Raw genomic sequence first — 21,090 nt, forward strand, 5'->3', positions numbered from 1 at the left:
TGTGTGTGTAGTGTGTGTAATGTGTGTAATGTGTGTGTGTGTGTAATGTGTGTAATGTGTGTGTGTGTGTAGTGTGTGTGTGTGTGTAATGTGTGTGTGTGTGTAATGTGTGTAATGTGTGTGTGTGTACCTGACAGCAGCCTGATGAAATGGTTCTGAACGGTTCTGATCGGAGCGGCGGTCCAGCAGGCTGAACTGAACCGGGTCAGAGAACTCAGACAGTCATCCTGAAACACAGCAGGTCAGTCAGAGGTCAGAGGTCAGGCAGAGATAACCCTAAGGCTGAAGGTGTAATACCAGGGGCGGTCACCAGGAGGCGCTCTCACCTGTCGGCAAGGTAAGCTTCCAAACAACGGCTTCTTCTCATCCATCAGGAGGCGCTCTGCAACCAAACAAACAGGAAACAAAATCAGTCCTGACCCAGGGTTACCTGCCAGGTAGTGAGTCAGAAGATGACCCGTAGGCCAACCTGCCAGGTGAGGACGTACCTGTGCTCTGCAGGGTGTAGGCGCAGGTGGACCAGCTCAGCACCGGGACTCGGGGGTCCTGCTCGTTGGGGTTGACCTTGAGGCCGACCTTATAGGCCGACATGCTGAAGGTGTTGATCATCTCCCCAACGCCGCTGGAGAATGAATTCCTGAGGGAGGAAGTGACATCGCAGCTGACATCAGCAGAAACGTTTAGCCCCGCCCCCCAGGCCTTGGGACTCACTGTGGATCAAAGCCGACCCTGAACCTGTCAGGAACCGCTGGCTCCACCTGCTGCGCCGCACCTGCAACAGACACCCACCTGAACACCTGAACACCAGCTGATAGCCCCGCCCCCAGCAGGTGACTGACCATGTGACTGCTTCCTGTGGGTGAAGCCTAGAGCCGCTGCCTGCTGATTGGTTCTCTTCAGCCAGGTCTCCAGACATGGATGCTCCACACTGAGGACAAACAGCCGTCAGGAAGCTCCGGCAGCGTGGCACGTCACACCTGTACCTGAGTGTGGGCGCTACCTGCGGTCAGGTGAGCAGGCGTGAGGCAGCAGGGGGATGACGGTGTTGCTCAGACACTCGCACAGCGGACACAGGAACTCCCCGTTCTCCACGTCGTAGCTGGTGTGACCTCTGAGCCGCTGCTGCCGCCGCTGCTCCTTCTGCTGCACCGCCTCAAAGTACCTGAGCACACACAGGTGGGATCAGCTGGGGCCAGGCCAGCTGGCTGCCGATGGGACGGGCATGGCTGCAGGGGGTCACCTCTGCCAGCAGGTGGCGTGCATGATGTGTCCGCAGCTGGCGGTGTGGACACCCACCGAGAGGTCAGGGTGCATGAAGAGCGGGTCGAGGCGTTCTGCAACAGAGAGACGAGTCGTCAGCACCGACCAATCGGGGAACAGGCGGCCGGACGCCGTGGCTAAGCTCCGCCCACCTGGGTCGGGGATGCCGCGGCTGCGGTTCTTGGACAGCACAGTGGATCTCTGGATGAAGGCTGCCAGCACCATGGCTCTCCCATGACCTCTGACCTCCTGCTCCTCCTGACACAGGATGCAGGTGACCAGCTGGCGGCGCTCGGCCCCGCCCACCCGCATGGGGCCCACGCAGATATGAGCGACACAGGTGGGCTCCAAACTGGGAGGACTGGGAGCGAGAAAGAACACAGTGGAGATGGACAAAAACCACTGGACAGGTGTATGCAGAGGTGTGCCTCCAGGTGTACCTGTGCTCGGTGGCGGTGGCAGCCGCCTCCAGATCCTCCATGCTCTGCTGGAACAGCTCCTTATTCTCGTTGATGAAATGTTTCTGCATCTCAGACATCTGGGCCATGACCTTCTCCCTGCGGAGCCGCGCCATCTCCGCCTTCCTTTTCCTCTCCGCCTTGTCCTTGTCCCTCACCGACTGCCGGAAGCCGTCCAATCAGAGCAGAGGGCGAGTCAGTCAGACAGGAAGCCGTCCAATCAGAGCAGAAGGCGGGTCAGTCAGACAGGAAGTGAAGGACTCACCTCTTCAGGGCGGCGGCCATGGCTGACGCTGACGCTGGAGCCAGACGTTCGCTCCCTCGTGGTTTTGATGTTTCCCACCATCTGCACACCAACACACCACAACTATCTCACTGGGAATCAGTCAGGCCACTGGAGCAGCTACACCTGCAGCTGCCACTACCTTGAGGATCCAGGTGATCATGTCCTTGTGAACCTCCAGGTGAGGGGCGTTCTGCAGGCTCTCCAGCAGAGCCAGGACGCTTCCGGACGTGCTGGGAGCCTCACCTGGACCTGAACACACAGGTGAATCACGGTCAGTCCGGCTCCTCCTCACCTGGACGCCAGGTGAGCCGAGCTCAGGTACTGACGTGTGATCCTGGTGCTGAAGGTGAAGGAGACGTCTTCGTCTGCGCCGCTGCTCTCCAGCTGCTGCTGCTCCTCCAGGAGCGCCATGGCAACCAGGTGCAGCACCTGAAAGGGGGAGGCAGCATTAGAACCGGAACCAGGCCCAGATCCAGCTCCAGCTCCAGGTCCAGAACTCACCCTCTGCAGCATGGACTCGGTCCAGCCTCCTCCGCTGGGCTCCACGGCCCACTGCAGCACGGCGCCCTCTAGTGCCAGCAGCGCGTCGCACTGCAGCAGGTTGACCAGGCTGCCGAACAGCGGGCAGAGGGGGGGCGGCCGGGGCGGGGGCAGGGCTGCAACACAGGTTACCATGGTGACCAGGTGAGTCTGACAGGCCAGCATCGTCAGTAGGGAGCTGCCAACAAATTTATGTCTTTACATTGAAGTTAGAAGATTTGTTTTCTTTAAAAAGTAAATTATAAAAATGTTTAAAATAAGTTGCTTTATGGATAAAACCGTTTTCTCGGGTTAAAGGTCAAAGTTACCTGCAGCTGGAGCCGCTCTGCTCCTCTGCACTATTAACACGGTGGAGAAAATCAGACCCTTTGTGCCAAAACATCTTGTTCACATCAGTCTGTGGGGGTCAAAGGGCACGCCGAAGCCCGCGTCTGATTGGTCAGTTTGTTAATTTGGCAGCTTGGTGTTTTTCTGTAGCTAATAGTGGACGAGCAGTTTGGACCTCCGTGTGGATCCTGTGCAGTTCTGACGGGTCGCCAGCACCGAAACCAGCAGACATTTATTTATTTTGGGTCCCAGACGTCCAGAGGACCGAAGGAGAAGCAACAACGAACGTCTGGACTGGATTACGTCGTTTAACTCGGATGTCGGCCGACGGCGACCCGTCAGAACCGCACAGGATCCACACGGAGGTCCAAACTGCCAAATTAACAAAAGCAAACTGACCAATCAGACTCGGGCTTCAGCGTGCCCTTTGACCCCCACAGACTGATGTTCTGGTGCAAAAGATCTTTTCCCCACACAGTTTTGTTAATAGTAAAGACGGTTGGATAATAAAACAAACAATAAATATTCTTTCCTTTTTTCATTTAAAGTAAAATCTCGTGGCACTCAGCGCACAGCAGGAGGCGCTGCAGCAGCAACATTAGTCATGGTGGGTAATTTAGGATCACAGAAAAACTCCAACAGGGAGTCAGAGACCCTCTGATTCCCAGGCTGCCATGTTGGATCCTGACTAACGGCTGGTGACCAGGCAGCATCATGTGGGCATCAAGCAGCACCAGGTGCTGCTACACGGCCCCCCGTGTTGCTCTGCACCGTGGAGCAGCTCCCAGAACCAGAACCAGGGCCTCAGGTCGGTGACCCCTGCTCTGTGACCGAAGGCGGTGCTCACCTGTGTCCTCGCCGTTCTGTCTCCTCAGGTTCCTCTGAGCCTCCTCGGCCTGAAACACATCCCGTAACCATGACAACCCGTAACCACCAGAGCAACCGCCGGAGCCGGATCAGTTCCGACCCGGTTACCTTGGACTGATCCGCCCGGCTGTAGTGATGGAAGTAGAGGTCGAAGCGTTTGGACCACTCAGGACGCAGCTCATACAGGCCCCGCCCCGTCACACCTGGCTTCCTGTCAACACAGCACACCTGATGCTGACCGCCGTTAAGGTGGACATGTTTAAGGCGGAAGGCCAACTAACAGACTGACCTGAATGACGCAACGCTGTCAATGACTCTCTCCAGACCCGTCTCCTTGTTGCCCTGAAAAACACCATCCAACAGGTGAGCAGCCAGGTGAGCAGCCAGGTAACCATGGTAACGGCTGTGTCTTACGTTCTCAGGCAGAGCCTTGACCAGCTCGCTGTGAGCCATGGGTCTGATGCACAGCTGGTGGAGGATCTCCCTCCTGACCTCATCCAGCAGCTCCACCTGGCCGACGCCCGGAACATAACGCTCACCTGGAGGACCGGGACACGCCGGAGGTCAGCTCACCTGCCGCAGGTCGGCTCACCTGCCGCAGGTCGGCTCACCTGCCGCAGGTCGGCTCACCTGCCGCAGGTCGGCTCACCTGCCGCAGGTCGACTCACCTGCCGCAGGTCGGCTCACCTGCCAGACTCACCTACCACCATGATGATGAGGTGTAGCATCTCCTCTATCAGCGTGTTCTGTTGGGCCAGGTCCTGCACACAAAGCGCACAGAACCAGGTCAAAACCAGGGATCAACACATCAGAGAATTATATCTCCATATTGCCCAACCCCAACCTAACCCAGTTCTGGGTTCTGACCCGGTTCTGACCTTGTTGGCCTCCCTGTATCTTCTCCGTAGGTCGGCGGCGCTGAAGGTGTGGAAGAGTTCAAAGCGGCTCAGAACGATCATCAGGAAGTGGTTCGGATCCATCATGGAGGCACCAACCTGGAGAAACAGCAGCTGTTAGCGGACCCAACCAGAACCAGAACAGAACCAGAGCTGACCAAAGCAGGACCAACCAGAACTAGTGTACCTGCAGCATGGCCAGGTCCTTGTCGAACATCTCCACTCTGCACTTGACGTTGTGGTAGTAGTAGATCTGGAACACAGGACGCATCAGCAGCTGTTCCTGCACACCTGGGCTTCTCAGCTAATCACAGACTCACCTGGTTGATCAGAGAGAAGCCGTTCCTCCTCCACATCCCAGCATGCACCTGTGCACAGAGGACCAGGCAGCGCAACGGCAGCTCTATCAGCAGATGAGGGCTGAGCTCCCCCTGGAGGACAGAGGCAGTGATTGGTCACCCGGCCGCCACGCCGACCGGAGGCCGCGCCGACAGGAGGCCGACCGGAGGCCGACCGGAGGCCGCCTGGTCGCCGCGCCGACAGGAGGGCGACCGGAGGCCGCCTGGTCGCCGCAGCGACAGGAGGCCAACCGGAGGCCGCCGCGCCGACCAGAGGTCACCTTTAGACTGACCAGGGGCAGCTGCTCGGGGAGTCGTGACGCCACCTCGGTCTTGCTGAGGAGAACATGGAGTCCTGACAGGAGAAACAGCCAGGTAAGGATCAGGTGAGGATCGACACTGCAGACACCATGATGCTCCTCTGGTCGCACCCACTCACCTGCTAGCAGCCTGCACACGGGCAGGTGGATGGACACCTTCTCCTGGGACACCTGGTACCTGAAGGTGTCCACAGTGTGACCTGCCAGGCTCAAGCTGATTGGCTGCTCACCGTCCGGCAGGCCACCCTGGCACTGACTGAGCGCACTCAGACACTTCTTATACGCCTCGATCAGAACGTGCTCCTGAGGGCGCAGACGGTCACATGATCAACACCTGAGTAACAAGCCCCGCCCCCAGAGTAACTAGGTAATGTTGGCCAAGAGCTCCAACATCCTGGGTCACATGATGAATGCATGCAGCTTGCTGCTGCAGGGACTGCAGGCTCGCGTCAGAGCTGCACCATGCTACATGCTACAGCTACATGCTACGTACTATGGCTACATGCTACAGCTACATGCTACGTACTATGGCTACATGCTACAGGCTGCGGCTCACGTCAGTGCCGCACCATGCTACATGCTACGGCTACATGCTACGTACTATGGCTACATGCTACAGGCTGCGGCTCATGTCAGTGCCGCACCATGCTACATGCTACGGCTACATGCTACACGCTGTGGCTCACGTCAGTGCTGCACCATGCTACATGCTACGGCTACATGCTACACGCTGTGGCTCACGTCAGTGCTGCACCATGCTACATGCTACGGCTACATGCTACACGCTGTGGCTCACGTCAGTGCTGCACCATGCTACATGCTACGGCTACGTGCTACACGCTGTGGCTCACGTCAGTGCTGCACCTGCTACAGGTACATGCTACATGCTACGGCTACGTGCTACACGCTGTGGCTCACGTCAGTGCTGCACCTGCTACAGGTACATGCTACATGCTACGGCTACGTGCTACACGCTGTGGCTCACGTCAGTGCTGCACCACTCCTGCATCATGGTGATGATGTGCGTCAGCTTCATCTGCAGGGTGAAGGCCGCCTCCCACTCCGGCTCCATCTCGATGTGTTGGCCCACCTGTCTCACCACCGGGTCCATGCCCTGCAGGGACACGCAGGTGCAGTGAGGGTTGTGCCCCACCTGAAGCTCCTCCTCCTGGTTGCAGCTTACCTGCATGCACCTGAGCAGGTCCAGGAAGGTTTCGAAGCCGTCCAGGAACTTGGTTCTGAGCTGCTGGCTCCACTGTGGGGGCGGGGAGATCAGGACGTACCTGCAGACACAGCGCACCTGGTGAAGGGCCTGGGTGGGGGGGAATACCAGGTACCGGGCCGGACCGGGCCTTACTTCAGGTCTCCGATGAGGCTCTGGACCCGGCCGAACTTGAAGGCTTGCTGGGCGGTGTAGCGGTCGAACTGGAAGCGTCCCTGAGCGTCACGGTGGCGAAGCTGATCCACAAAGGTTCTGATGATGGTCATCATCAGGTTCTCCTCCACCATCAGCATCCGGGCCTGCAGGTACACACAGCCACTCCTGAACCGCCCCACTTCCTGATGCCAGCAGTGGCTGCACTCCAACAGGTGAGAACAGGTGAGCATAGGCTCCGCCTCCTGCCTCTGAGACTCTCTACGCCTAAGCCGGCTCTCTGGAGCTAAAGGAGCAGCTTCCTGGAACAGGAACTTCCTGTTTCCTTAACGCTAACGGTAGCTAAGCCAACTGTGGCTAAAGGCTACAGATCTCTGAAGCCTTCATGCTTTACATTATTAATTTATTGATCACTGCAAATAGATAATCAATTATCCTCAAAAGCTATTGATTTCTCATTCAGTCACCACTAATAAACATCGTTTCCTCAAAGTAAAGTTCTGTCGTTTGCTTAGTGAACTTATTTAATAAGTTTAATCAGATGTAGACTTAATTTTAAACATGGCCACTAGAGGGCGCCAGTGAGCCGGTTCAGACCGTGAACTGGTTCCAGTCCAGACTGCATTCCTCCAGTCTTCCACTCAGAGTTTCTAGATGAACAGTTGACCTCTGACCTTGCCCTCCTGGTGGTGTTGGACCAGAACCCACCTCAGCTCAGCAGAACTGGGTCAGTACCGCCGGGGAACCAGGAACTCACCAGTGAGGGAACAGTGAAGATCTGCACCGACAGGTCGGTGATTGAGAACTGCCGGTCGTGGTCGTCTCTGATGAAGTCGCTCTGCAAGCGCTCATAGTTCTGGGGTCGGGGGTCGGAGGGGACAGAGAGAGAGCGGTGTTGGGGCAGCAGAAGAAGAAGAGCTACTCACCAGGGTCGGCACGGTGAACAGCTGCACCGACAGCGCCGTCACCGACACCAAGCGGTCGTGGTCGTCCTCCATGAAATCTGTCTGCAGCCGTCTGTAGTTCTACAGGGGGACAGGTCACCTCTGGGTCAGAGGTCAGAGGTCAGCCCCCAACACATTCTGCTGTTACCAGGGAGCCAATCAGAGTGTGGCTGCCATCAGTTGGATCTGCTGACCTCTGACCTGCAGCATGAACCGGTCCTACTGGTTCAGTTCAATGGTGATCAGAACCAGAACTGGGTCAGAACCAGAGGTCACACTGACCTATGAGACTGGTCTGGATCTAAACCTGGACCCGGTTCTGGACCCGTTTCTCAACTCAGGCACAGATGAATTGTGCCCTGGTTCTAACAACTGGACCGGACCAGTTCTGCTTGCAGTCCGGTTCAGATTGGGTCAGGTCAGGTGGGTTCTGCATGTGGTCAAGTCTGTCTGGTCCATCCGGTCCGGTTACCTTGGCAAACCGGATGGCGAACAGCTTCTTGAACTTGCGGTCCATCAGCAGGCTGTTCATGAGCAGCTGGTGGTAAACATTCCGGGCTCCTGGACACAGTCAGAACCATCAGAACCCGCCAGGCCCGGCGCCCACCCCTGCCTGTGAACTCTGACCTTTCCACATCTTGGAGTCGTTCAGCATCAGGCGGTCCACCAGTGAGGAGTTCTCGCCCTCTGGACCGGGTCGCAGCCCCACCTGGCACAGGATCCTCCTCAGGCCGTCTGCAAGAGCCACAGTGAGCAGAGCTGCGCCCCGGGGCATCGTGGGTAACGCTACGGTACGCGACGCCCCGGGGCATCGTGGGTAACGCTACGCGACGCCCCGGGGCATCGTGGGTAACGCTACGCGACGCCCCGGGGCATCGTGGGTAACGCTACGCGACGCCCCGGGGCATCGTGGGTAACGCTACGGTACGCGACGCCCCGGGGCATCGTGGGTAACGCTACGGTACGCGACGCCCCGGGGCATCGTGGGTAACGCTACGGTACGCGACGCCCCGGGGCATTGTGGGTAACGCTACGCGACGCCCCAGGGCATCGTGGGTAACGCTACGGTACGCCCCAGGGCGTCGTGGGTAACGCTACGGTACGCCCCAGGGCGTCGTGGGTAACGCTACGGTACGCCCCAGGGCGTCGTGGGTAACGCTAAACCCCGCGGCATCGTGGGTAACGCTAAACCCTGCGGCATCGTGGGTAACGCTACACGACGTCCCGGGGCATCGTGGGTAACGCTACGGTACGCGACGCCCCGGGGCATCGTGGGTAACGCTACGGTACGCGACGCCCCGGGGCATCGTGGGTAATGCTACGCTACGCCCCGCGGCATCGTGGGTAACGCTAAACCCCGCGGCATCGTGGGTAACGCTAAACCCTGCGGCATCGTGGGTAACGCTACACGACGCCCGGAGGCATCATGGGTAACGCTACATGACGTCCCGGGGCATCATGGGTAATGCTACGCTATGCCCCGGGGCTCGTGGGTAACGCTACACGACGCCCTGAGGCATCATGGGTAATGCTACGCTACGCCCCGCGGCATCGTGGGTAACGCTACATGACGTCCCGGGGCATCATGGGTAACGAGGCTGAGACGTACCAGAGTACTGGATGATCTGGCCCAGCCAGCCGAGAGCCTTCAGAGCGAAGCACTGATGAGCCACCAGCGCCGAGTGCATCACCTGGACCCGCAGGGGCTTGGACTGCCGGCTGGTGCTCCTCTGAGGGGCAGAGGTCAGGGGTCAGAGGTAAGGGAGAAACTCTGGCTCCGCCCACACAGCTGTCTGCAGCTCACCACGATGACCGCCTTCGCCTGTTCACAGAACTGATGGTCCCCGAACCGGACCGACTTCCTGCCCTGCAGAGACAGAGAGGGTCACAATCAGAGGTCACGCTGACCTACGAGACCCATTTGGATCTAAACCCGGACCCGGTTCTGGACCCAGACCAGAACTAGTCCAGGTGTTGTACTGACGTCTCTGTCCACGGTGGTGGCGAAGCTGACGGCTTCCTTCTGGCTGCAGTTGACGGCTTTCTGCAGCGTGTAGATAACCTGCTCATAGGTGTGGACTTCATCATTAAACAGCATGCAGTAGTAGCTGTCGCTCCGCTGCCTGGAGGGGGGCAGGGGGGCAGGAGGGGCAGACAGAGACACTCAGAATAGCAACGCACCACTCTGCTGCTGCTAAAGCTAACCTTATTTATGAAGCAGGTATTGACAGAGCTGTGCCTGACTACAGGAGGCTGGTACAGCTAGCAATCCCACAATGCACTGCAAACCTTCTCTCCCCTGACCCAACTCCCAGCAGCCAGCTGGTCCTCTTCTGACGCGCTTATCAAAATATTCACTAAGATCCAAAACGTTTGTTAATACAGAATTTAAAAAATCAACATGGCGTGTTCAATTATTGACTAGTAATTACCGTTTCAACGAGGAGGTGTGCGATTCTGAGCGTTTCGGTTGCACTACATAAAAAATGACTCAAAGATCGACTGACCATCAGAGCTCACCAGTGATTAATAATCACAAAATAAAAACCTGATATCGTAACAGAATGAACGTTATGTTTTTGACGTAATCTCTGCTCGGCTTCTGGTTGCCACGGCAACGGGTGTGACAAAAAGTATAAAGGTCCTCATGGTTCAGAGCTGATCACCTGTTCAGCCGCTGTAGTTTCTGAACGTTCAATAAACAACAACCTTGGACTAACGACCTCGTTCATCTGAGTTTACGTCACAACAAACATCACATAGGACAAACTTAGTTCATTTAGTATTTAACAAATAAATGGCTCCTACTGCAATAATGATATGAAATTAATACAATTAAGGTTAATTGTCTAATATTTAAAACTAGTTTGCTGCTCTCTGGCATCTCGCTTTGAGCTCAGAGTCTGAGAGGATTTTCCTCCATCAAACTTTTTTTTTTTGCCTCTTATTTAATGGAAATATTGATGTTGATGAGATTTTCTCCAAAATTAAAACCTTTTCCAACCTTAAAGCTCCACTGCTGAAAATGAGGCTCTAACATTCACAAATGACATTGAAATAAAATCCAGTCCAACATCTGCTTTGAGGTGATTCCTCTGGATCCTGCTGGAGGAAAAACATCCCAACTTCAGAAGATGAGCTTTAACCTAACAGAGCTCTGAGGTTCCTCCTGTCAGGATGAAGTTTCTCATATTGTGGTCAAAGTTCAGATCTACCATGACTGACTGACACCTGCTGGTTTACAACCAGCTTATGACTGAGAAACCAGTAAGCTACTCCCAGTGTCAGAATCTCACTGAGGAAGAAACTGGATCAGGTTGTCACTTTAATATTTCTGCTGTAACTGATGGATATTTGCATATAAAATAAGTCAACAGAGTTTAATTTACGAGTTTTATATCTTTGTGTCATGAGGAAGATCTCAGGCTGGTGGCAGAAAATACAGATGTTGGTTTCAAAAAGTTTGGGCACCCCTGGTTTAGAGGCTAGCTGTTAGCCAAGCAGCTAATAGTTCCCCCCACAGGGTTAGCTAGCTGAACCTGGTTCGCAGTTAGCAGTCGTGTCTGAATTAGTAGCTTAACATGATTAGCATCTCAGCATTAAAAACTGTTCCAGACTGATCCATCCTGGGAGCAGCAGCAGCTCAGGTTCAGCCCAGTCTGGACCAGTCTGGCCCAGTTCGAACCACTGTGACCCAGTTTGACCTGGTCGGGACCTACGGCGGCTCCAAGCCTGCAGGCAGCTGGTCCTCCTGCTCCCAGGTCAGCAGGTCGACGGCGTACTGCAGGATGATGGAGAAGATGCTGCAGCTCCTTTCCTCCACAGCAGGGGGCAGCAGAGAGACCGGGTCCTGGAACCCAGGCAGGAGGAACACGCTGTGATTCTGAGCCCGGGCAGGTCAGAACTGATGGCCGGTCAGAACCAGGCCAGCAGTGGTCTCACCTCCTCGGTCTCCCGGTTCTGGTCGGCAGGCGTGTGGTTCTGGCAGGACGGACCGGTCTTCCAGGCCTCGGCATCTCCACAGTCACAGAAGCCTCCGCCTCCTGACGTGGTCATCTGGGGAACAGAGAGGTCCGGTCAGCCGAGTTCTAATGGTTCTGGTTCTGAATGGACTCACCCGGTAGCGATGGTGGCGGTGGGCGCTGGCCAGGAAGCACTGCATGCACAGAACACAGGTCGGGTCGGCCGCACACTCCCTGAGAACACACCGGGTCAGAACGGGTCAGAACCTCGCCCCGGTTCTGATGCCTGTACACTGGCTTTACTGCCATCCTGTTCCAGAACCAATCTGAATAACCGGTTCACAGCTAGTGGACCAGAATCTCTGAGAACAGAACCTCGACCCAACTTCCAGAGAAACACAGAACCGGGTCTGAAAGACTCCTGATTGGTCCCAACACCAGAAAGAATGCAGACAGGTAGGAGCCTACCGGACCCTACCGGACCCTCCTGATCCTCATTGTTATTCTCATTCCCAGTTATCTTATGGCGTTTTAATGGTTCTGTGAGGTTGAGGTTGCTGCCTCAATGCTACGGTGGCCCACAGGTTCAAGCACAAAGCTAAACTAGCTGCTGGCGCATGAACCATGCTAACTCCACAGAAAACGCTGCCAACGCAGGAAACAGAAGCTAAAGGGAAAATGAAACAACCACCTGAAATCTGCAGTTTGTAACTTTTAGTAAGCATCTGGTTTTTTACATATCTCACCATGTTGTTAGTTTGAAAAGATCGATCTCCTCCATCTTCAACCTGAGCTGCTGTGGCCGTCTGAACAAATGCACCAAAAACAACCAATCAGAGCCAGGAGGCGGGCCTTAATGCTGTCAATCAATCTCATGTATGCTCAGTTAAATGTGCTAATGGCAGAGAAACAACCGTTTATCTGCAGTCATCAGTGGCTATGCTAACTAGCCTAGCATTTATGAGAGGTGCTGCTGTCATCAAAGGAGAGATAAGCAGCACATACGCGCGAGTGTGACTGACAGCAACTAAGACCCGCCTCCTGGCTCTGATTGGTTGCTTCTAGTTAGCACTGGGAAAAGGTGCTTGATTTTTTCATACCATATTATCAAGTCATGGTGACAGATTCAACAAAGATGTTGTAGTGGAAATTTTAAGGTTACTCTGATTATTAACTGAATCAACAGTATTATGATTCTTGTGTGAAGCATGAGATCATGAAAAAGGTTCTGAAGGCAGTTAGGGTTACAGTGAAGTCATTGACTCGTTCCTTCGTCTCTCTTGACTCCTAGTGAAGAAGATCCGTGTGCCGTCTGTGACCAAGTAGACTATCAAACTCTGAATGAATGAAACTCTCCCTATAAACTGTAACTGTGTTCGGCTCCAGGCTGTTTCTCCTGACTGATCAGTCAGCAGAGACTTCGAATAAATACCGATTAGAATATATTCTCTCTGGTTCTTTGGGTTTTGAAACAGCTTTCCCTCACTTTGTTAAAGAAAAATTTCTACAACAATGTAAAAAATATTTTTTTTATAATTCAGGTTTAAATATAAACTGGATCCATAGCAAAGAAATCCACCAGGCCAGGAGAGGGAGTCGACCAGCAGATCGGTGCAGACAGGATGTGCAGAAGAAAGTTGGAGGAAGGCAGAAAAGCTGCTTCACATCAACATTACAGTACAGCAACATATTTACGTTGGTGATCTTAGCGACTCCAGACTCCCCCTAGTGGACTGGAGGACTTCAGGCTGTGGAACCAGGTAGCAGTTTTATACTTGCTGTTTTGGCTATTTGCATAATTTATTCTTTATCTGCCGTTTCCTGTGTTTGCAGTGTTTCCCTGTTAGTGTGTTCAGTTAGCAGCATTAGCAACGTTAGCAGCTAGTTTCACCGGGTAACAACCTTCTCCTGTTCCTGCATCACAGAAATAGAGGAATGTATTATCAGAGAAGGCCAGATTTAGGTGAACGATAAATTGTTCCAGAAGTTATTGTGATAAACGATAATATTGCTGTTTTCAACACAATGGTAATAGCATAGTAATGCAGGAACACATTCCTGAATTTAAATTTTGATGAACATTTAACACTGAACTGGAAGACATTTTAAATATCCAAAGTAACTAAACAAAACAAAGTGAATGATGAAATGACATTTATCATCCAGTTTTGATACAAATAAAGAACTGATAAATCATGCCAATGGAAATTATTGATAGTTTCATCATGAACAGGTGAGAGGAAGTGCCCCCCTCCAGGTGACTTACCTGCAGGAGTAGGTGGGCTCCCCCACCTTGAAGACGTGCCCACAGAGCGCCGCCGCCCCCCCGCCCTGCTGTAGCAGCGCCAGGCCGGCCGCTGGCTCCCCCCCCAGCAGGAACCACTCCAGGGGGGCAAGGAGCAGCAGCTGGAGGGCCAGCTCCTCCCGCTGCTCCTCCCGCTGCTCCTCCCGATGCTCCGCCATGCCGCCCCCCTGGCACAGGATGCGGGGCACGTACTCAGCCAGGTGGCAGTACACCTCCTGCTGCAGGTCAGCACACGCCAGCCAGCGCTGAGGAGGAGGAAGGTCAGAGGTCAGCACCAGTAACCAATCAGGTTACTGCCAGGAAGAACAGGATAAAACCTGCAGCTGATCCAGAACAAAAACAGTTCTGATGGAAAACACATCCAGATTCCCCTCATCGACTCCCTGTTAATTCAGATTACAATCCAGGATGTAATCAATAAACAATCAGTAATTATAATCTGGAGGACAAACTGGTTCTGTTGGGTCCAGCAGTAGAACCGTTTGCTGTCATTTTAACTTTTCGTTTCCTGTTATTTTCTCTCCATGGCAGATCCACCTGCTCCGTGTTCTGATTGGCCGATTCCTTCCTGGAGGCGCCTGACATGATGCTGCCATCACCTAATCACTCTCCCTCTCCTGGTATTAACCTACTTCTGTCTGTGTCTTCCAGGACCTTCTTCTCTGGGTCAGAGTCCAGATGCGGTTCTGTGTTCCAGCAGTAATCTGATTACACAATGCTGACCCGGATCCAGCCGCTCTGAGGTCATTACCGGCCGACTTCAAACCTGCAACCTCCATCTGAGACCCCAGGGTGGTCGCCAAGGTCAGGGGGTCCGACCTGACCGCAGGTGACCGCCTGACCTGACCTTTGACCTGGGTCCACCTCAAGGACTCCTCCACACCCAGAGCCCCAACCTGGAAATCGAACCAGCGACCCCCGGCACCCTGCGGGTGTCTACAGGAAGGCGTCCACAGCCACGCAGCTCGCCGTCATCATCAGCCGTTTCCATGGCAACTGTCATCTGGTCCACAGGTGAAATGGGGCACACCTGATCATGTTCGTTAACCTGTGCGTGACGTCACCAGCTGTCCAACGACCCACAACCCGCCAGAACCGACCCAGAACCCTGAATGAGAGTCAGACGCCCCGCCGCTGCTCCCGGGAAGAACACCTGGAGCTGACAGCCGCCAGGTGTGACTACAGGTGTTCCTCCAGGAGAAGCGGCGCTAGCGCCGTTAGCTCCGAGGAGATTAAGCCGAAACAGGAGCCTCAGAGGCGGCCTGGGTCCGGCGGGCCGCCCCGCAGGACGGACCGCGCCGGCCGGACCCGCAGCCTCCGGAGCCACTCACCGAGGCGGTGTCTCCGGGGGAGAAGCTCATGAAGTCAGCGCTCAGAGCGGACGGAGGATCTCTGGAAGGCTCCGCCATCTTGGCTCCTTCTCTCTGCTCGAAAACATCCGGAAGCGGAAACTGTTACGGTGGGGGAGGGACGTCGGCCAAATTTGGCCACATTAAGGCGGGGCTTATGTCAAATGGGGCGTGGCTCATTTGTTGATTTATTGATTGATTGGTTTTATAAAAACAAAGAAACTGACGAAATGTTTTTATGACATAAATTAAAGCACTTACTGACTAAATGTTCCAAAAATAAATAATCAGAACACCAGAACGTCAGCCTTCCGGACTGGAACCGGACCAAAACCACAGCCTTCCGGACTGGAACCGGACCAGAACCACAGCCTTCCGGACTGGAACCGGACCAGAACCACAGCCTTCCGGACTGGAACCGGACCAGAACCACAGCCTTCCGGACTGGACTTCTCCACCTTCCTATATGATCTCCAGGTGTTTCCTGCAGGCAGGTGTGGTGCATCATGGGACATTTAGAAGCTGTTGTGCTCTCAGATGGCTGCTGAACATATTTCAGGAGAAACACCAGAGCGAGCTGAAGGCCATTGATGTCATGGTGGCCGTGCCTGAAGCATTACCTCATAAGTCAAACTTCAAAACATGCTTCATTATGTGGTATTTTCTTCATTCTGTCTTTATTGGTCATTTGAAATCAAGAACATTTGAGCCAGTAAGTCCACATGGACCTTTGTGGTTCATCAGGAAGTCCATAAATATCTCCTCAGGTCATAGACTAGATACCAGGTTCAAGCTGGTATCAAATGATCTTAGTCTCTTCAAACAAAGTCATTCCTGATCTGGAGCAGCTGCTGGACCAGAGATCGAAGCTCCTTCAGCTCTGTCTGAATGGCCTGGAGCTCCTGTTGCAGGTTCTTGGGATCCTGGACCTGCTGGTTCTGTCTCTCTAGGCTCTCCTGGCCCTGGTTGCGGTGTTTTTTTGGTCCTTGAAGCTTCTGTTCCTGAGGTGTCTGAGACTCTTGGATGGGGAGGACTTGAAGCTCATGGTTCTCCTGGACCTGAAGCACTTGGTTCTGCAGGTGTTGTTCTGTTGGGAATCTGCCAGAGAGACTGGAGGTCAGACTTGCTGCTTAGTTTAGCACTGACCTGATCTGTGTGTCCTGGCGTTCTCACCTTGAACTGCAGGCTGTCTCCACGTCCCTCTGAAGAACCAGGAACTGGTCCAGAGTCTCCTGCAGGACAAGCCATCCCATCATGTCCTTCCCAGGACATGATAGGTTAATGACGGATACCCACCCTAACCTGTCCTGTGACGTGTCCAAACTCATGGTGGTAACAGGAGCTCATTGAAAGGTTATCGCAGGCCTCGCCCAGTGGAGAGCAGTGCTTGGAGATGTACTGGTTGTCATAGAAACGATGGAGGCGGGGCATGGAGTCTCCCACCTGCAGGATGACAGCGGCCTGCTGCATCACAGCGTTAGCCTGGGAGTTATCATGCACCCTGAAACCACCAATAAACAAATCAACCAACGAATTAATCAATCAATCAATCAATTAATAGAAGTCAGTCAATAGCTTTTATGGTGTTGGTTTAAATGTCGTTTCAGGTCATTTAGGTTATAGTCCGTAGGTTGAGACCAGTCCAGGTGTGACCTCTGACCTCTGGAAGGTGTCAGATAGTAGTGCAATCAGCAGGTTGACACATAAGATGGAGGACGCTGCCAGGAATGTTCCACACAGTAGAGGAGCCATGATGTTGTCCACAGTTACCATGGCAGCGTACTCGTACTCGTCCACCAGAGTGATCCTGTAAAGGCTGTAGAGTAGACCTGAGACAGACTGCATGCTGGGAACGGAGGGCGTTCCTGAGAACACAACACAGTTTCTGTCACAGCAGAGCTGAACTCAGACCTTCACAAAGACAGACCCGCTGATGTTCTGACCTCCAAATATGATCCAGAAGCTGCAGGCGTAGGGGATGAAGATCTCAGCATACAGGAACAGGAAGCGCATCACATCCCCGACGATGTTCCCCAGCATGACGATGAAGGGCCCCATTAACCTGCAGAGCAGCACGGCTCAGCATCAACTGTGCTGCACATTAAACATGCTTCATCTGACAGTCTGGACCAACCCTGGAGACAGACCAAGCAGAACCAATATGGACGCTGTTCTGGGACAGTCCTGGGGCAGTTTGGGTGTCCTGCATGTGATAGACACCAGTCTACCTGATTTAGATGGCTCTAAAACCTCCTCAGCAAGTTCCTCAGAAACCTTGGAAGGATCCACTCATCTGGATGTTCAGGACACCAGAACTGGTTAACTGGTTCAGAAGGCAGTGGATAACTGGACCCTAATGGTTCACTCGGTGGTGGCTAACTGGACTAGCTTGTTTTCTTGAACCTTGTACCTCCATCCACCATGGCTTCAACTGGAGCTGCAGATGCTGGTGGCTTGCTGGAAGACTTCAACATGAGGAAGGAGAACTGTAGAACTGATCCCAGACAGAATGGTTCTGAAGCCGGTCTTCCAGTTAGACCAGTGTGTCTCCACCCTGGTCCTCAGCCCCCCTGCTCTGCATGTTCTAGATGAGCCTCTGTTCCAGAACAGCTGATCCAAATGACTGCAGGACCATCAGGTACTGCAGAAACCTGTTAATCACCCAGAGATACAATCCAGGTGGCAGAAGGGAAACACCTGAAACATGGAGGACAGGAGGCCTGAGGACCAGGATGAGAAACACTGAGTTAGAGCTTTGTACCTGAAGGCTCGGACATGCTTCATGAGTCGCAGCCAGAGGAAGATGATGGAAATGGAGAAGAGGCGCAGACTGAGTGTGTGCAGGAGGATGGATGGCTGCAACACGTCGGCCAAGTGAGCGCAGAAGGAAGCCGTCAGCAGAGAGTAGACCAGCCAATCAAAGATGTTCCTGAGAGCAGGTAGGAACACCTGAATCAATCCTACTGAGAGAAACCAGGTGTGTGTGTGTGTGTGTGTGTGTGTGTTGGTACCAGCAGTCCCGGCTGTAGTTGCCCCTCATTCTCTGGATCCTCCTAGTCTGATTCAGAAGATACTGTCTCTCCTGAAACACAGACGCCACGGAGCCAGGACCGCTCCACTTAGAACAACTTGTTCCTGTGATCAACCTGCGGATTCAGAGTGACATCACGTCTCCTACCTGAGGCCACATGGGATGTGAGCAGCGCAGGTCGTCCTGGAAACGCCGCTCCATCCACCCCCGTCGCAGGTGGAGCTTCCTCCTCGACAACACAATGTCCTGGATCTCCCTGAACACCTCCTCCAGGGTCAGCAGGAGCGCCAGCACCACCAGCAGAACACGCCACCAGTCCTAGACAGATAGGTGAGACCACTTAGCGCCACACAGGTGAGACTCAGACAGGCGGTCGGCACAGACGGCTCACCTGTGGAAAGGTGTAGCGATCAGGTGAGTCTTGGCAGGCAGACATAGAAATGGCCACAGTCGTCCAACAAACATTGAGCAGGAAGTTGAGGACAAGGAGAAGCCATGCCCCCAATCTGCCACAAGCAGAGAGTCATGATGTCACACCCATCAGCCAATGAGAGAGAGCATTGATCCAGGTTAACCAGTCAGTCTATCGGAAAGAGCTCACCTGCCATACAGTTTCCATTTGATCTCAATGAGTTTGAGAAAGACAGGATTCATGATGAGGTCCAGTTTACCCTCCAGAACCACAACCTGCAGCTGTTGACATCAGATGTTATTGAGACCTAGAACCAGATGTAAAACCAGAACCATTCCTTCTGGATGGCTTCCTCTGAGGGTGGGCTGTGGGGACCACAGGCCCAGCAGGGAAACCCTGACACCTCCCTCCCTAGTGACCTTCTCCGGATTCTTGTGAATGTCTTATACCTGTGCAGAGCTTTATCAAGTCCAGAAGACTCCAAAGCTTCACTCTACATCCAATCATTCAGCCTCTGATGGTGCTGAGCTACTGGATAGTAGCCACAGCTGCCCTGAGCCAGTCTGACAGAAGCCAGGCTGCCATGCACCCTGCTGGGCCCTCTATCACCACCAGCTGACAAGGAGGGTGCCCAATATCAAAGGCGGACAAAGAGGGAATCGAACCTGCAAACTGAGGGATGAATTCCCACCAAAGTCGCCACCATTTTGGGTCGAATCCCAGGTAATCTATAATCTCAGAGTCCGGTCTACTTACTGGGGTGGTTGGTTCACTGATTCCTGCACCTGCAACAGAGACAGTCTTTAGTTTGATGGTCTGGGTCCCACCTGACAGAGGGGGAGGCTCTTCTACCTGATGGGTCTCCAGGTGTGCCAGCCTCCTCTGGTTCAAGCAGGTTCAGGTAGAAGTACTCCTGTCTCGTCACTCTGTCCTTCACGTGGAACTGACGGATCGCCTCCTGAGCCTCAACACAACACAAATTACCACAGCAACCCCAGACCAATCAATGCTCTGTGTCAAGGGGCATGCATTAGTTACCACATGACTCATCCGACCAATCAGAGCAGAGATGCACAGCTGTCCATCAGAGTCCTTCACCCCAGCGTTCGCTCCAAGCTCCAGTAGGACCTGAGCTGCTTCACTGCGCTCTGGAAGTAGAGGAACTGATTATACCACTCATGATGTCATTATCTATCTATGATGTCATAATGTGATGTAATGATCACCCATGCTGGCTGCGAGCTGCAGCGGCGTCCGCTGCTTGTAGTCGGTGCAGCCGATGTTGGCGCCGGCGCGCAGCAGCAGCTTGATAGATCGGACCGCGTCGTTCTTGGCGGCATAGTGAAGAGGGGTCTGCTGGTCCAGAAAAGTCTGGGCACTCGGGTCGGCTGACAATAGAACACACAGAGCTGGTACCGGATCTTCAGCACCAGAACCCCTTCCTCTACCTGGATCCACCGACCTTCCCGGTCCAGCAGGAACTGGACCATGTCCTCGTAGTCCAGGGCTGAGGCCACATGCAGCGCTGTGACTCCGAACTGATCCGAGCCCAGCGGATCCGATCCGCGGTCCAAGAAGAACCGCATCACATCTACGCTCCACGCTCTGGACACCTGAGGACACACACCTGGGTTCAGCTGCACAGCTCAGTACCGCAGACGGGTAAACCAATCCACCAGGTGTGACCTCATGAAGGACAGTCTGTCCATATCTGTCTGAGCAGTTTGGGTCGGCGCCGCCCGAGATCACCTCATCCAGAAACTGGAGGTCCACCTGAGCACAGAGACACAACCTCAACACTTGGTCGGTCTCACCTGGTCAGTCTCACCTGGTCAGTCTCACCTGGTCAGTCTCCTGGTTGCTGGCTGCCAGATGTCTGAAGTGGTCCAGCAGTTTTTTGTCCAGGTGCTGCTGGAGTTTGGTAGTCGTGTCTGTCTCGTCTTCCTCTGCCAGACCTGCGTACCTGGCCTCCAGGTGAACACCTGGACATGAGGACAGAAACGTCCACCAGTTGGTCCTCAGGCATGACAAGCCCAACTCACCTGACCTCACCTGTCAACACGTTGCTTCGCTGCTTCCAGCGGCTCCGAGAATACGACCTCCACCGAGACTCGGACCGGGATGCCTCTGGACCCGGCTGGACCTGCAGAGATCAGAACCAGAACCAGACTGGAACCAGAACCAGATCCAGTCTAGATGGACTAACCTGCTGATGGACCTGGGCGGTCCGGGTTCTGCCATTTGGCTCCATTCCACCTGGTGGACCAGTCCAAGTCTCCTCCTGTCCTCCCAGTCGTTCCTCTGCTCGTCTTTGGGCCAAGGACCGACGGGTCGGCTGGTGCTTATCAACGGCTCAAAGGTTTGGTCTTATCAGAAGGTGGAGGACGGACGCCAGGGCGGGGACAATTTCTCTGAGACAC

The 21,090-nt window shown here is 54.1% G+C and overlaps 2 protein-coding genes across 10 annotated transcripts in view; both read right to left on the bottom strand.

Annotated features, from left to right (window-relative positions):
* Positions 1–15,324, bottom strand: part of ubr2 (ubiquitin protein ligase E3 component n-recognin 2) — a 19,866-nt gene extending 4,542 nt beyond the window's left edge. For 2 of the 5 annotated variants that reach the window (XM_007542388.2, XM_016666242.1), the window contains exons 1-37: positions 15,210–15,318; positions 13,840–14,123; positions 11,729–11,807; positions 11,554–11,667; positions 11,331–11,461; positions 9,596–9,734; positions 9,416–9,478; positions 9,221–9,341; positions 8,239–8,346; positions 8,084–8,172; positions 7,425–7,523; positions 6,650–6,813; positions 6,476–6,575; positions 6,278–6,406; positions 5,412–5,595; positions 5,266–5,327; positions 4,955–5,065; positions 4,822–4,887; positions 4,617–4,733; positions 4,439–4,499; positions 4,153–4,277; positions 4,028–4,080; positions 3,847–3,949; positions 3,719–3,767; positions 2,506–2,660; positions 2,331–2,433; positions 2,144–2,253; positions 1,984–2,064; positions 1,701–1,879; positions 1,413–1,621; positions 1,241–1,334; positions 1,001–1,162; positions 840–928; positions 712–772; positions 489–637; positions 327–382; positions 131–227 (exon numbers count right to left, since the gene is read on the bottom strand). In XM_007542388.2, coding sequence (XP_007542450.2) covers positions 131–227; positions 327–382; positions 489–637; positions 712–772; positions 840–928; positions 1,001–1,162; positions 1,241–1,334; positions 1,413–1,621; positions 1,701–1,879; positions 1,984–2,064; positions 2,144–2,253; positions 2,331–2,433; positions 2,506–2,660; positions 3,719–3,767; positions 3,847–3,949; positions 4,028–4,080; positions 4,153–4,277; positions 4,439–4,499; positions 4,617–4,733; positions 4,822–4,887; positions 4,955–5,065; positions 5,266–5,327; positions 5,412–5,595; positions 6,278–6,406; positions 6,476–6,575; positions 6,650–6,813; positions 7,425–7,523; positions 8,084–8,172; positions 8,239–8,346; positions 9,221–9,341; positions 9,416–9,478; positions 9,596–9,734; positions 11,331–11,461; positions 11,554–11,667; positions 11,729–11,807; positions 13,840–14,123; positions 15,210–15,287 — 4,174 coding nt within the window. In that variant the 5' untranslated portion in view covers positions 15,288–15,318. Of the gene's footprint in view, positions 1–130; positions 228–326; positions 383–488; positions 638–711; positions 773–839; positions 929–1,000; positions 1,163–1,240; positions 1,335–1,412; positions 1,622–1,700; positions 1,880–1,983; positions 2,065–2,143; positions 2,254–2,330; positions 2,434–2,505; positions 2,661–3,718; positions 3,768–3,846; positions 3,950–4,027; positions 4,081–4,152; positions 4,278–4,438; positions 4,500–4,616; positions 4,734–4,821; positions 4,888–4,954; positions 5,066–5,265; positions 5,328–5,411; positions 5,596–6,277; positions 6,407–6,475; positions 6,576–6,649; positions 6,814–6,899; positions 7,524–7,593; positions 7,693–8,083; positions 8,173–8,238; positions 8,347–9,220; positions 9,342–9,415; positions 9,479–9,595; positions 9,735–11,330; positions 11,462–11,553; positions 11,668–11,728; positions 11,808–13,839; positions 14,124–15,209 lie in introns of those variants that run through there. The other 3 variants (XM_007542387.2, XM_016666243.1, XM_016666244.1) reach the window with 3 other exon arrangements.
* Positions 15,325–15,880: 556 nt separating this feature from the next.
* Positions 15,881–21,078, bottom strand: LOC103130883 (transient receptor potential cation channel subfamily A member 1). 5 transcript variants are annotated; one of them, XM_016666238.1, is made up of 18 exons: positions 20,877–21,078; positions 20,723–20,813; positions 20,357–20,652; positions 20,133–20,283; positions 19,897–20,058; positions 19,709–19,818; positions 19,523–19,634; positions 19,427–19,455; positions 18,860–18,951; positions 18,650–18,764; positions 18,406–18,576; positions 18,239–18,309; positions 17,989–18,156; positions 17,171–17,289; positions 16,888–17,092; positions 16,524–16,728; positions 16,401–16,459; positions 15,881–16,325 (listed from the first exon to the last, which is right to left on the bottom strand). In XM_016666238.1, the coding sequence occupies exons 4-18, from the start codon at positions 20,254–20,256 to the stop codon at positions 16,046–16,048; spliced, it is 2,022 nt and encodes a 673-aa protein (XP_016521724.1). In that variant the 5' UTR covers positions 20,257–20,283; positions 20,357–20,652; positions 20,723–20,813; positions 20,877–21,078; the 3' UTR covers positions 15,881–16,045. The 5 variants fall into 5 exon arrangements, with proteins under 5 accessions (XP_016521724.1, XP_016521726.1, XP_016521723.1 ...); XM_016666240.1 differs by having other exon boundaries at positions 16,530–16,728; positions 20,723–21,078; XM_016666237.1 differs by having other exon boundaries at positions 20,723–21,078.
* Between the last annotated feature and the right edge of the window lie 12 nt (positions 21,079–21,090).

The sequence above is a fragment of the Poecilia formosa genome, unplaced genomic scaffold (genome assembly GCF_000485575.1).
Source record: "Poecilia formosa unplaced genomic scaffold, Poecilia_formosa-5.1.2 Scaffold686, whole genome shotgun sequence".
Taxonomy (NCBI): domain Eukaryota; kingdom Metazoa; phylum Chordata; class Actinopteri; order Cyprinodontiformes; family Poeciliidae; genus Poecilia; species Poecilia formosa.